We start from the raw sequence: 15,539 nt of genomic DNA, 5'->3' as shown, positions 1-15,539 counted from the left end.
TTCAAAAGACACCAGGCACACTATGAAAACAAAAGAAGCAATGTAGTGTGTGTGTGTGTGTGTGTGTGTGTGTGTGTGTGTGTGTGTGTTATAAGGTTCTACTTTCCTCCAACCCTCACACTGGAAAACTTGCATGCATATGCATTTGGTACGTATCTCAGTTGTTTTGTATCCGCCTACTCCAAATGTAAGGAGTTCATGGACACCTATGTCATTTGCTGGGTACATGTCTCATTGTCTTGAGGTTCCAATGATCAGACAGACCGTTCAAGTATTGTGCTCCCTCAACCTTTGGCATTCTATGTTTTTAAACCTGAAATTATCAGAAAAGATCCTTGTCTGGAATTTATCTAGCTGACTTTGTCTTTTTGTCACTGAGAAAATATAAAAGATTGTTTGAACAAAAACTGGAGATGAAGAAGGAGGAAAAATTGAGATTGGGGAAGGTTCCAACACATTTCTCTCTGTTATTTATTACTGTTTTGACCATACCAGTCAAACTTTTATATATTTTAATACTTAAATTGGTCTTCTTACTCATCCTAATAGACAGTTTGCTATATGAAATATATAAAACTTCACCTATTAGCTTTTTTTTTTTTATCCCCGTAAGGTAATGGTCAGAATAAATAATTTTACAAAAATATAACTTAATTATAATCTGTGCGCTCTGGCTTTCTACCATGGTCTGAAGCCATGACTATAAGGTTAATTTGTCAGGTGCGATTTGTTGTTTTTCTATATGTCTTTACTTGCTTTTAGTGATGGACTAGAAACAATGTTTTGTACAAAGATAATGCATCACCATTACTTTTGGTCTGGCTTAGCTTTATGGGACCACCATTATAAGGTTAGCACAATCAGTGATCAATTGTTATAATGGAAGCTCCATATACTTTTCCAATAAGCTATTGTTGTCCCCTTCCTGCAAATTATTGTAATATCTTGTCATGTTCAATGACTGGTTTCTATTATTGTTATTATTTTCATAATCTACTTGGGTTTTATTTTCTGACCTTGCATCCCTGTCTTCATGTGATAACTCATTCTTCCCTCAAACATCGTCACCTAATTCTCACCTACTTGCGCCTGCTGCAACTGCTAGCCCACCCTGGTTATGCAAACTGGCCTGCTCTGCTTTTGTCTGCACCAGATTGTCTTTGCAACTTGCATTGTCTCTGCAGCCTGTTCCTCGTATTTGCCCAAGGGGTTTGTGCCTTTGTTTTGCCCTTTGGTTTTTGGCTCTCTGCCTGCTTCAGTTTGCTTGTAAAAGAGTGTCTACCAGTGTAAGACTTTTTGATTAATGGATCTACTGTTTGTATGTTTTTCCAGTTAGTCCCAAAGGTGTTACTTTTAGCTTGTGAAATGTAAATGTTCTTTTACTGTGAAGTCAGAGAAAGATAGATCATGGGGAGACAAATTTGTGAACACAATATAATCAGCTCTAATCACTTCACTATAGGTATGTGTTAGCTGTAGCTAGTGTGTGACTGACAGACTATACCACACAATCAAAAGAGGGGATAGACCATATCAACTCTAGCCATCATGCCTCCTCATCTCCACCTTCTCCTCCTTCTACTTGCTTTCAAAGGCAAAATGGCAAAGGACACATTACCATTCATAAACCACTAGGTAACATAACAGTGGGTTAAAATTTTGTTCTATGTTGAATTGTATGGCAGGCAAATGTGACATATGTCACACAACTCCAAGATTGCCATACTACAATGATGTAGTTAAGTTGAGGTGAGAAATATAAAAACATATCAAAAATATTATGCAAGGTTTGTCAGTGTATGTCTGTAACTGGCAGTGGTGATAGCAGCCACTGCAAGAATCCAGACAAAGTCTCATGACTTTCTACCACGTCATTAGGGAAACTAAAATCATATAGTGTGTATCAAGATGGCTTACATCACCAATGCCATGCTCATATTGCAGAATTAACTGAGCTTGACAGCAATCAAATGCTCGGTCCTAAATTTGATGTCCTTTCAGATGCCATCAGATACTGCCATCTGACTGGTTGATCCATGGATAACTGTGTAGACAGATGCAGCCACCAGTGCAGGGGCTATGACCAGATCAACTATAACCAAAAACTGTTTTGCTCTTCATTGTGAGAAATAAACACAGAATTCATCATTCAAAAGCATTCAAATACTTTTCCACACCTATTAGTTGATCAATCTAGATGCTAATAAACTTCAGCCACCATTTACAGCCAGGAGGAGATACCACCAGGTGGTGTCCAACCTTCTTCAGATATTTCAAGCCTGCTCTGCGATGACCTCCACTTTTAGGCTCAGCAGTGATGGGCAGTCACCAGGCTTCCAGCTCAGTTCCTACCAACTGTTCCACAGCCATCAAGACAGTTTTGCACTGCCTCCCCCAACCCAAGAGCAGCTGTCATCCACTCCATTCCTTCTATTCCCAGAACTGTGAGCATCAATTCCTGCAATCAACTTCAACTGAAAACAACCAGCCCTGCCACCTGGCTGGTTGATCTATGGATAACTGTGTCGACAAATGCATACTCCTTGTCATCTTGTCATTGTATGTATGTATATATATATATACACACACACACACACACACACACACACACACACACATATATATGTGTGTGTATCTCAGGTAATTTTGTTGTGTGTGCATTGACAGTGTGTGTATGATGAAAATAAAATATTATTCTTATTCTCGATTTACATCTGTGTTCCCACAGGAATTACATCAGGATGATCTTCGTCTGTGTTTTAATTCAGCCAACGAAATTTGTCTGGATTAAAAACAATAATTAGCCCTCTTGGTTTGGCTATAGCAGAGCTACCACGACCTGGAAATGGAAAAGCAGTGGAAGATGAATGGATGGATAGCAGAGCTAACGCTGTATAGTGCGTGTAACTGACTGACTGACTGATTAAGTTATATGATTGGCATTTGATTGAAGTTACACAGTTGGTTAGCTTTCCAAGCACCGCCAGGCATAACCCTCTAATAAATCTAATGATTTTTTTGTTACAAACCATTTTTCCCAACAGTCACCAGTATTGCCACTTGAGTACGGATGACCTTTCCATCAGCAGACAGACCTCTCTATGCTGCCTGTAAAGCAGCTGACATGAATGAGCTTCTAACTTTATCTCTGAGTGATCATTTCACAAGTAAATATAGCTGAAATCATTGGAACTGGAACTGGAATTAAAATTGGAAAGGGTTTGGAAGTGACTGCTGGTTAACATCTCATCTTAAAAGGCAGCATTTTAAACTCATTCTGTTGTCTGACAGCAGAAAAAGAAAAAAATGTGAAGGAAAACAGCTTTATTGTGACTCAACTGCATTCAAATACTGTACATTGGACAACTGAGAGGAGGAGAGGAAAAAAAAAACAAGCTGCTGGTTGACACACTTCAAATAGCGTATGACATGGTCCAACTGTATATTAAGATTTGACTGGGTCTCGTTTAGAGCTGTGTACCATTCACATAATGACAGATGTTATTAGAAGAACACAGAACAATTTAATTAATATGCAGGTAAATAGTCAAAATTCATGATGCCAGCTGTCAAAGCCAACATCAGAAATAGGAATCAAGCCAAACTAGATAAACAAAAAAGTGTCAACCTCATACTGAACCCGCCTTGACATCCCTCATAATAATTTTAAACTAGCACAGAGAATAACTTTTTATTTATCATCATTTTCCCATGGGCTATGGGAACAGAGCCCATGAAGACCCTTTGGTCTAATTTTGTTTGCCTCAAAAAGATGAACAGAAAAAATAGGATGATCGCTCTGAGTTATTTTCACCCAGATTTTTTGGGACATACGTTCTAGCACCTAAAGTCGGGAGGAAGAAGCAGCCTTACATAGATGGCTACAATTTTCAAAGGAGCAATCACATTTGAGATGAACGAACCTCAATGCACAATGAGCCTGGAGAAAGTAAAAATATTTTCAAAAAAGGGTTTCAAGCAAGGACAGACATTGGAGTCAAAAACATATGTTGCTGGAACACATGCGCAGCTAAAAGCATTCCTTGGGTTCCATGGTGTGCAGTTTATTTTTACTTTTTATTATTTATTTAATTATTTGAAAGATTAATCCTGTCACTTGTAACATTATTTGAAATTAACAAAAAAACACTAAAACCTCAACATTTTAAGAACCCAAACACTCAGCAAGAAACCCCAGCATTTTCCGTCCAGTAATTTAAATTAGCATTACAAGTCTATTTAGAATTAGACCAAAGGGTCTAGAATTATAGTTCTATTTTTTTCATCATATTTTAGTGGGTATTTGTTCATTTCAAATAATGTTACAAGTGACAGGATTAAGCTTTCAAATAAGTAAATAAATAATAAAAAGTAAAAATAAACTGCACACTGTGGAAGTGGAACAACCAAAGCTAAGCCGTACTTTATCCAACTGCTAAAATGGCAGAATCTTTTCTGATAGATTGTGTTTCTCCATGAGACAAACTTGTGAAACCTATTTTTTCCCAAGGGTATCAGTGTTTGTATTCTTCTGCTTAAGTATTCAAGCTTTGCGTTTATCAAAATTTCTACTCAAATTTAGTATCCTCTTGTACAGTCCTATTGTGTTTTTCTTAATGCAGGATTTATTAGTTTTAAGAAGCTCAACAAAGGGGTTTTTTCCCTTGAAGAGAACTTTTAGTCACTCGGTTAAATTAATTCTATTAATATTATGATTATTGGTAATCATGAAGTTGTAGGGATATCTGAACATTTTGTTTTCATGTTGAGTTGAGTAAAAAATATAAATGCAGATGGATTTAAGTTATTTTCAAAGTTTTTATTGCTTGAACATTACCCTAATCAGTGTACTCATAACTGTTCTTGAGGTAATCTTTATGTTGTTCCCTTCTTCATCAGAGTATATCTTTGATCTTGAAAAAAGCACTAACACAAAAGACCCCAACACACATGAGGGTAAAAGAAGTACCCCAGATTCACACTTGAATCTTTTGAATCACATATCTACACACAAGCGTGCATCCTAACATAATTAGCAATCAAGTCAGATTACACCTGTATAAATGCATTGATGATGCAGTATTGATACACAGCATGCTACTGTGTCAGATAATCTTAGTATTGGGTATCTGTCTGCTACACAGATTGTTTTGCTCATTGTGGAATTGTTTAAAGCTAGCTGACCAGTATGTCACAGACATGTTTTAAGTAGCATTTATATTACAGGCTGCATTGCTATCATCACAGAGTTATTACTGGTCCCCAGAGGGAAAAATACTTGATGTTACCAATGAATGTCACTGGAACTAGAATCCTGCAGAGCAAACCATATCTGCTGTGACAAAGACAAGGCTCCACAAAATTGCAGTAGCTCTTTAATGTGAATAGCCTGAGAAAGCTACGGGCTAACATGGTTGAAGACATGTCTCCAGGATCCGACATATGAGTGGCCCCACAGTTCTGGACATTACAGCCAGTGAGAAATAGTAAGTCTGTATTTTATTGAACGCATGCTGTGTGCTGTTGGTATCAGTACTGACAGGCTGCTTAACTTGGAATGTATTTCACATTCGCATGGAAATTCAAATGACCTAACTTGCATGACAAGACTACTAACTACGAACTGGTGTTTTTATATTACAGTTCAAATCTTCCCTATAATTATTTTGTAGGAGCCTACAATATCTCGTGAGTGGATTTATAATGATATAAATAACTAAAGCCTGGCAACACAATAAGTAACTGTAACATTGCCTGTTGGCAGTTTCCCTTCATGTCTTATTACTGAGGGAAAGTGGGAATAAGTGCTCTTAAATAGGTTCTACTTTGTCGCTAATTTCAATTCCGTCCCACAGCACGCAGACGACTGGAGGCTGGTATCTCCTATCCTGCCCACCTTTACAAGTGAGCCTCCCACACCATGTCAGCTATTAATTCTTGTCAGGGAGAGTGATGCTTTCGGTAGCCATGGAAACCTAATATAATAGCCCCGCTCCCCTCTTTCTCCCAGCCTCTAACCCCCCCCCTCCCCCTCCATCTACACTAAAGCTTATTAGGCTACTTTTGCGCATGTACGGTCAAAGCAAGCATTGCATCGACTCCAAGATGGCGAAACCACGTCTGGCTTGTCTCCTGGCTCTCCTCTCAACTCACTGTAAGTACAAAAATGCTTAGAACTCGCTGCTCTCTCTCCGTTATTCTCTCCGAGGACCGTGGTCTTTACACATAATTCACTTCTGCGTCTGTTTGGATGTTACACCAACGCTAGTGAAAAGTAGAGAGTGAAGTAAAGTATCTGTGAGGACGCAACTAACGATAAAGTCACCACAGACTGACCGTAGCAGCGGTCCTCCTGGAGTCTAACTCAATAACTGATATTAATTCCCTTCACAAAGTCAATAATACAGTCGCCATTTTTGATACAACTTGCTGTCAACGTGACTGGTAAATGTGCTGGTCAGGCGATGGTTTCAAAGAGCTATTGTTACCAAAATTCATCGCTCCTTCGGGTTTTTGTTTTTTTTTTTTTTCGTTTTTCGTTTTTTAACAGCAAAATGCTGGACGTGAGATGAAGTGCCGCATATTAGAATGGCAGCGGTCATTTGTGGCTCTTGCATCCGTTCAGTTTGCTGCACGTTTTTCGTATTCACTTTGGAAAAAAAGTTTCAACCCCTCAAGTTTAGGCTGAGACTCGGTGTGTGTGAATTAGAGATGGATTGTGGCCGTTTTAGAGTCCGTACTTTACTATTTAACATGGGTGTGGAGCCGCGGCGGTGCAGATATGTTGGATCTGGTGATGCGAGATAACGGTTTTTTTTCTGCGGCGGAATAAAGCAGGCTGTCCGCGGGAGGAGCCAGCCAGCCCAGCCAGAGTCCGCCGCCGCCGCCTCCTCCTCCTCCTCCTCCTCCTCCTCCCGCTGCTGCCGGACCCGGTCAGCTGCTCCGGAGCTGAGAGCTGACCTGGTAAACAGAAACAGCCGTCGGAAAATCAAATCGTCTCAGTTTTCCCCCTTAAAACTCTATCTAATCCGTTTATTGGAGCTGGAAACCAACGCACACCTGTAAGAGCCGAGCAGATATTCATCCACGAATCTCACGATGACTCTAAAGCCATTTTTAAAGTGAAATTATTCCTGCTAAATCTGACCAAGTAATACATAAATTGTCCTGGGAGCTTCATTACACCGTACCTGTCGTTGATACGAGTTACTTATGCACTGAATAAAAATAATATTAAATTACGATTGTTTTACAGTTTCTGCTCCCAGCTGCTCCTAAAGTTTTACCTTACTTTTACTTTTTCATTTATTGTGAAAGGCCTATGTATAACTGTAATTTACATACTGAATTGTGTTTGTATATTTGCTTCAGGCTAAAAAAAGGAGATCATATATAAAGCAATGAGGAGAGGAATTCAGCCTCCACTGTGTCTCTTGTCCAGAGCACTATGTTATGGTCTTAAGTCCTGATTTAATTCATTACTTTTTTTACTTTTTTTTTTTTACTTGGAGCATGGCCGTGTAGTGGTTAGTGCTGTTGCCCCACATTAGGAAGGTCATGGGTTAAGGGCTTGGGCCTGGGGCCAAGATGGCATTGAAATTAGGCATTTGGAAGACATTGGAAATAAAACTAATCAAGTAAAGTAACAAAATCAGTTGTATTCTACATTGACATTAGAGATTGCCCTTTGGTCTTGACTTCACAACCTACATTTAACCATATATCATTGTCTCATGACAGAGGTGGCCAGCTATGTGCCTGAAGGGCGTATTCTGCTTGGTATGACTAATGTTAACTTGTACTGAATAAAGAAGTTATTATTCCTAGAAGCAGATAAATCAGTGAATGGTTTGCTGCATTTACTGTAGTTATATCTGTATCAGGCCCTTTTGCCTCACAATAAGAAGGTCACAGGTTAGGTGTCTGGGCCTGGGGCCTTTCTGTGCAGAGTTAGCATGTTCTCCCTGTGCTTGCGTGGGTTTCCTCCCACTGTCCAAAGACATCCATGTTTAGGTTAATTGGTGGCTCTAAACCGCCTGTAGGTCTGAGTGTGAGTGTGAGTGGTTGTTGGTCTCTGTCTGTCTCAGAATGCTGGCCCGGCGATGGACTGATGAATTGTCCAGGGCGTACCCCACCCTTGCCCAAAATAAGCAGGGGATGAATCAATGAATTTTTTAAAACTTGTACAAAAAATTTAAGAAGGCTAGTTCTATTATAAATGTCTGAACTTTTATTATGATTATTATTTGTTTATTTTTATTTTTTTACTTTTTTTCTGTCCATGCATTAATAAGTCCTGGTCACCTGAAGTGCTTTGCATGACACTTGGTCTCTCATTTCCCCTTGGATATTGACTAAGCAAGGTGTGAGAGGGTAGACATAGAGATCAAAAGGAAGTGCACACACAAGAACCTCCTGTGATCTCCCAGGTGTATGAATTGGTGTTTTTCTCTTTGCTTTAATTAGAAATAGCAGTGGAGCTCATTTGAAATCTCTTGCTCTCTTGACATACCTTGAGTGTTTTTTTTTTCCCCCTGAGTGAATTAGTGACTGGGCATGGTAACAGTACAGTTGACATTTTTGGGGTCAGCAGTGAACTGGCAAATTTTAAAACATTTCTTCTTCTTGCCGGACAGGGCATAGCCAAGTGGCCAACTCTGCAGGTGTCTGTAGAAACAGGATTACTAATTTGAGCTGATGGGCACAAAAAGGTATTGAATGTTTCTTGTATTTTGGAATAGCTCCGGTCCAAAGTGAGTTTTTGATCTTTCAAAAAGCTTGTGGGAAAATTCAGAGAGGAATAAGTGTTTCATTGAGATTTGCTTCTTGTTCTATAGGCCACAAACACACACACACACACACACACACACACACACACCTCTCAGACACATTTTTGTGTCTTTTGTGTTTTTGTGTGAGATGCATTTTCATTTTCAATTCAAGGGGTTTTTCGCTTAGCTATCATCTTAATGGCCACACAGCTCCAGCCATTTCGAGGGAAGGCTAAAGCCAGCACGAGTGAACTTGCAAATATAAGTCCACTTATCTGTCAGCGCAGCCAAAGACGAGGGCTATTGTTATTTTACGTACTCGTGCTTACAGCATACCTTCAAATCTGATCTAATGGAATGCATTTTCATTTTCCATTGCTGGCTTCACCTGAGCCATTTCACTTAAAATATTCCAAGGAAAGTGCTGCAGGTTTGAAGAGGACATCTGCCAGAGCCTCACTGCCAAGAGTACAGTGAAGATATGTGAGGGCTTGGAAGATTCTCAAAGTGGATTAGTCCTGAGCGAATATAAATTTTGAGATCATTGCTTTGCCTCTTATTAGAAACACCTGTGGAAATCTGAGCTTTTTATTTTTGAAACTGCATGGATAAACAAGAAACAATTTCCTCATGAAGAAAAAATGCAATTTTAAAGGGAGTCAATTAACAGCTTTCACCCTTGGCAGGTTTGGGACTGGTTTCTCCTCCTGCACAACTGACATGTTTATGACTTTACACTGTGTTTGTTTTCACTCATAGCTGTCAGCCTAATCCAATTGCAGCCCTCGCTTTATCTAAATGGATAAGATAAGGGCGAAATCTGTTCACTGGACTGTTGTTTAGCCTCCTGTGTTCTCTGCTGATAAGTCATTGCATCAATCAGAAAGCTTTTAACATCAGCTGGCTCACGCAAAACTGCTGTGCTGATTGGATGACGTTACCCAGTCTCCTCTTGCCTACACATTTGCCTAAACTCAAGCCAACTGGCACTTCACTCTTTGTTTGACATGTGTGGCACAGCAGTGTGGAATGGCAGGAGTCAGAGTGCCTCAAAGATGACTGCTGGTGGTGGCTCCCCTCGGAGGTGCATGTTGTCAGATGTTTTTCCTACCGACCCAAAGGTTGTGAGCAAATGTTTGAAGCACTCTCTGAATGGCATGCACAGCCCCTGTGGGCAAGTCATATACAGTCTGACATTTTACTGCAAAGACAGTAAATGGCAGCACAAAACAAGGACAGAGAAACAGAAAAGTCTCTTACTGCTTAGAAGCTCTAGAAGCTCCACATGCATCTCTGAGTGAGTGTCGATAGCATAACACATTCATCATAGCTGTGGTTTTGGTCTCAGATCAGAAAGGAAATTCTGCAGTTACGATAGGCTGGCCTATACTTATTACCTAACTGGAAGCTATGTAATTTTCTTCAAGATCCAAATTTTATAATCACTTCTAAGTCAGTGTAGTCATCCACGTGGATGGACGTGCAACAACAGTCCCTCCGTGGGATAAAGTCACACCAGCACATGGCTCTCACTGTGGAATGATCTGAAACAGCTGAGGAGGAGTGGGTGGTGGTGTTTTGAGTGGCGTCGAAGGCGTAACCAGAAATATCTGCTGTGTCCTTCCCAAACCTGAGGGTGCACATAAGCAAATGCAGCATTCCAAATACGAAACACATGGAGGGAAAATCCTTCTCATCATATGCACACTGACTAACAATCATAACCACCTGTTTTCCTGAGAGATAAAAGGAACTCCTGTGGATGAAGTCAAATGTGAAAGGGGGTGGTTTTGAAGAAAGCTCAGCAATGTTGCAAGTTGAAGGTTTTTATAAAGCAGGTTGAGTGTGGTGATACATTTGCAGACAAAATTGAGAAGGATTCCTCACCAACTTTTATAATTTTTCAGTTGCAGGAAGATGCTAAGCTTGAAAGGCAAACAATAACACACTCACATTCCAGAAATGGCAACAGCATGTGCCTGTTTTAAATGTCAATAAGACTATGATGTGCAAGAGCCATAAACTAGAAACAGCACCAGGCATTACCTGCCTAAAAGCCCATGTGAAAATATTATAATGTGTTGAAATGGAATGTTGTATGGTTTTATCCGAAAACTTTGTGAAAATTGCAACCAGAGGTTAGGACAAGAAAGTGGTTCATGAGAAAATGGAGTTAATTATCATCCTGTTTAGGAAAATTTGTTCTTAGAAATGATGGTTCCTGACCAATTGCAGGCTAAAGTGGTTGTTTGCTTTTGGCATTATTATTCAGTGTTTAGACTACACTAGATCAATAGGATAAGCTTCAAGATGCTTTAAGACTGTCTGAGCCTAGGGTAGCACCAGAGTGGCTTCCTGTTTGATGATCTTTATCTGTGGTCACATGGTCCCTGGAGGGAGAAAGTGCAATAGCTGTTCACTGCATACTGAGTACATCAATAGGTCAAAAGAGACCGCCATCGATCAAACATTGGGATGCTGTCAGCTTAGCAAAATAATTAGGAGTTTCATTAATGACATGGCAGAGGCAATGAACTAGATGTGGCTGAGCTGCTGTCGGGTCAGAGAGGAAAAAGCTGGAGGCTGTGCTCCCACTGAGAGTCATAACCAGATAATCGCTGTGGATTCTTCTTTTGTTTACTAGGCTGTAACAAAGGGGCAATTACCATCTAAAAATAACCACAAGGCAGTCATCTGATAACCTCAGGTGTTTGATCACAGTTCATTCCAAACCATCGGCCCAACAATTATAAATCTGCCAGGATAATGAGACAAAACATGTATTGAGTGGTAAATAAATAAAGTATGGAGACTGTCATGGAGACATGAAGTTTCCACAAGATTTTGAAAAAGTGAAAGGTTAGAAGAAGTATGACTCCACAATCTCTCTGATCTATTCATCAGAAATTATATGTGGAGTTTTGTTTTTTATTTCTCTGTCTTAGGTAAATTTCCTTCTCTGGATTACATTGAATAACCAGTTAAGTGGAATTCAATCTATTTGATGACACATAGTCACATTATTAGAAAGATCTTAAGGGGAAATTCGGAATGATCACGAAAACAATTGTGTTTATAAGTGTGTTGCCTGGCTGTCCACCACTTAGAGAAGTTGAACATATTGCCCTGCTTCTTTGAAAAGGTCGAAGAAGGACGCTGAAGAAAAATTACTTTTGGCTGGTGTGAGTGCACTTATCTTTGAAGTATGCTTATCCTGATGGAGGCACTGATGCCACTTTCACTCAGTGGTCTCCTCAGGAGATAAGACTCAAGCTGCAGTGCATGGTATATGAAAATCATCTGACCTGTGTGAGTGATTGGTAACAATACTGCAATAAGCTGTAGTTATTACAATGAGCATGCATTCAGTTAAACAGCACCAATTCTGCTAGACCAGACATGTCAAACTCAAGGCCCGCAGGACAATTATATCCTGCCCCTCAAGATAATATTTTATATCCATCAGAATTGGCCTGCAGGTATTTGGGTGCTACATAGAGGTATGCTGGCTAAGTCGCACGAAAATGCTCAACAGATTTTTGGGGTTGCATGAAGAAATCTGTAAGTTTATGGAGTGCAAAGGGAAAGGAACCATGGTGTTACGGGATGAAAAGTGGCTATGTGAACTGGCATTTTTCTGTGACATATCAAACCATCTCATTGAGTTAAACCTCCAACGTCTGGGACTGTGTGATCACAGACATATATGCTGCAGTGAGAGCTTTTCAAGCCAAGCTGCATCTGTGGGAGATGCAGATGATGCAAGGGAACGTCGCTCACTTTCCGTGTTGCTAGTCTATGTCATACCAGGTGTCGGCCACTGTTACCAAGCGCTGAAAAATGGGGCATACTGAGTACTGGATACCCAAGACGATACCCCAACTCCGCCTACATGTTACTCAAACGTGTTTGGAAGTACATACCTGTGTGAGCAAGACTAGGTAGCTGCATACTGGGTTAGGGTTAGGGTTAATACTGAGGGGGTTTAAGAGAGCTTGGGGTAAGACTTCACACAGAAATGTTGGTGTTCATCCAACTGGCTTATTAGTAATGATTACGTTGTGTGTGTCTGTCTAGCTGTAACACAGTAATAGTAGTGATCCATTGGATTTCTTGGTAAAACATTTCATGCTAGTCACATATTGTCTTACGAGTTCAGTGTCACAGTCACTTTGGAGGTACATTATGGTGAAAGCACAGCATCAAATTATCTGCAGCCATTTCCATTGCATCTCAAGTTCTTCCTGAAATCATATGGGAGACTGCTGGCGATGAAAATAAATCACAAATTAGATTTTGGTTAGATTAGTCTTCCAATGTTTGCTGCTGCTGTCTTAGCTCAGGAGTTTGATTCTATTCAAAGTCAAATCTCACTTTGACATTACAACATGGGGAACTTTTCTTGTTTTGCCCAAAATATGTTATCCTTACATTAAAGCAAAATCTACTTACATATATGAGATATATGCTCATTTACTCTCTGACAATATTACACACTCACATGTGTGTTTTAAATATGACGCTACAGACAGCCATCGGTTATCTTAGCTTAGCACAACGAACAAGCTAAGGCAACAAAATGCACCTGAATAGTTTGTCCTCTGACCATGTTTAAGCATTACTTTAAACTGCAAAACAGGACAAAAGTTTTAAAAACATCAATTCTTTATTTCTCAAAGAGAAGGATGTTGGTTGGACTACTTCTGGCTGGGACTTACTTCCTGGAGTCTGTCGGATGGGGGTTAGGGTTAAAATGGCGAATTGCACAGATCTAAGAAACATGTCAATTATTCAATGCAAAAGGTATTGATAGGCAGAATTTATCATGTTGGAGAGTGGTTTCCTGTCTTGTCTTTATTCTAGAGTTACCTACTGACATTAAATGGAAATTGATCTGCTCATCTAATTCATCTTACAAAAGATAATGAGCCTAATTTTCCAAAATCTAACAGATTTTTTAAAACTAAACTAGACAGCCATACACGTAATGTTTTTAGTTCTCAGACGTACAGTGTGCATTCAGCTGACTGGACAGATAGAGTTGACAGATTGCAACCAGACTATCTAGCCATATGGTGTGAGGCCTATCCCTTCTGGGCTGCATAGTGGTAAATATGTTGAGATTGAACTGGAATTGATAGCACTTTTAGCAGAAAGTTATCCAAATGGTATTGATCTGAATGCTATTGATCTCCTAAACCAGTGGCTATTAGACCAAAGAAAAGGACAAAATTTCAGACGTGATGATGAGTACTCCTCCTTCTCCTCATTAGCTGTGTGAAGAACTAACCTCATTTGAGGTATTGATGAATGGAGCCGCAATAAATACTTAAAGAGAGCTAAAATGGCTGATATCCAGGAGCATTAATGGAATTTCCTGATTCTGTCATAAAAGATCAGGAGTACTCAGATTGTCCATGCTTTTCAGGCTCTGCTGTGAACCAGGCCAGTGCAGACGCTCAACATACACAGCACTGTTGCCACATGTGTGTGAGGGCATACTTTGGGTAAGTGAGTGCTTCAGATACTTGTCAGGATTCCAGACATAGGAGATGAGTTTGTAACGCAGTGGCTGGCCCCTGTCTGAGCTCCATTGGTGGGGCTATGCGTGTGGATCTGTTTGGTTCATGTGTCATAGAAAGCAACAGACAGGAAAGAGAAGGAAGTAATTTGGGTGGATTTCACCATGACTCAGTGGTTTGGCTGGCATTTGCCATCATTTTAACAGGTCACTCAAATTGGCCAGGCTGGAGCCTCAAAGCTGATCACAGACTTAAGTATTAAGTTGAGACTTTCTCAAAATTCTATCCACACACACTTAATAGAGGATTAGGTGAGCTGTTGACATTAAAAAGGCTGTCCACAGTATTTTTGACATATATACAAACACTTCAGTCTGCACTGACCATGACTAAATGATGGAAAACAAGAAGAGGGAAGTGCAGGGAATCAAAATAGGATGAGCTAGTGAATATTCCACAACCCGTCTGTGTTGAGGGATTTCCTGATTTTTTTTGTAATTAAACTAGATTGCAAAATTTTTTAAATTAAACCTTGCATCCTCTAAGAAAGTGGAGTTATTCCTGAAATTACCATGTTATCTATTCTGTCATTTCCTTTGACAAGGCAACTCCCAGTTTCAAGTCAGTTTAACATATTTATACAATGGTCATTATCAGATCTTAAAAAGTAACATTGTAAGAAACATGAGAATTGCTCTTGGGACTATAATTATCAGGGCATCATAATTTTTTTTCTCTTTCCCATTTTCTTTTTTGGAACTGAAATAACTCAAGCCATGATTTAAGTTAGAGAAATTTTAGAGTGTAGACTGGCTGCAGTTTTTTTATGCGCATGTACCTTAACAGTAAAAGAACAAAACATTAAAATAAAAAATCTGTGTTCAATCCTGAACTTGCATTCATGTGCCTCAAAGTTCTAGTTGATACCTTAAAATTTTTACTTATTAAGCCAACTCTTAACACTAAAAATTGTATTCATATAAAGTTATTACACTTGTGATGAACAATTAAAGGGAAAAAAAATCATGCATAACTGGGCCCCCACAGTTGATGGGATTCCACTTTATAGAAATATAGAAGTAACAGACACAGAAAATCATAACTGCATGTAACATCATTGACATTTGAACACAACTTGATGAAAATGGTGATGTTGATTCAAAGTGCTCCAATGGTAAAGTACTTACACTTTGAAAATGAAAAGGGATGAGACAAAACTGCACATTGTTTTTCTAGTGCTTGGCTA

At 39.5% G+C, this 15,539-nt stretch overlaps 1 protein-coding gene across 2 annotated transcripts in view; it reads left to right on the top strand.

The window, feature by feature from the left end:
* The first annotated feature begins 6,069 nt into the window (after nt 1-6,069).
* Nucleotides 6,070-15,539, top strand: part of jam3b (junctional adhesion molecule 3b) — a 32,080-nt gene continuing 22,610 nt past the window's right edge. Inside the window, exons 1-2 of one of the 2 annotated variants that reach the window (XM_029519128.1) lie at nt 6,103-6,154; nt 14,200-14,278. Coding sequence is in view for 1 of the 2 variants with exons in the window: in XM_029519127.1 (XP_029374987.1) it covers nt 6,070-6,154 (85 nt within the window). In the remaining variant the exon portion in view is untranslated. Of the gene's footprint in view, nt 6,155-14,199; nt 14,279-15,539 lie in introns of both variants that reach the window. The other variant, XM_029519127.1, reaches the window with a different exon arrangement.

The sequence above is a fragment of the Echeneis naucrates genome, chromosome 14, assembly GCF_900963305.1.
Source record: "Echeneis naucrates chromosome 14, fEcheNa1.1, whole genome shotgun sequence".
NCBI lineage: Eukaryota > Metazoa > Chordata > Actinopteri > Carangiformes > Echeneidae > Echeneis > Echeneis naucrates.
Note: the sequence above shows the minus strand (reverse complement) of the source record. Positions and strands in the feature narration are given on the sequence as shown.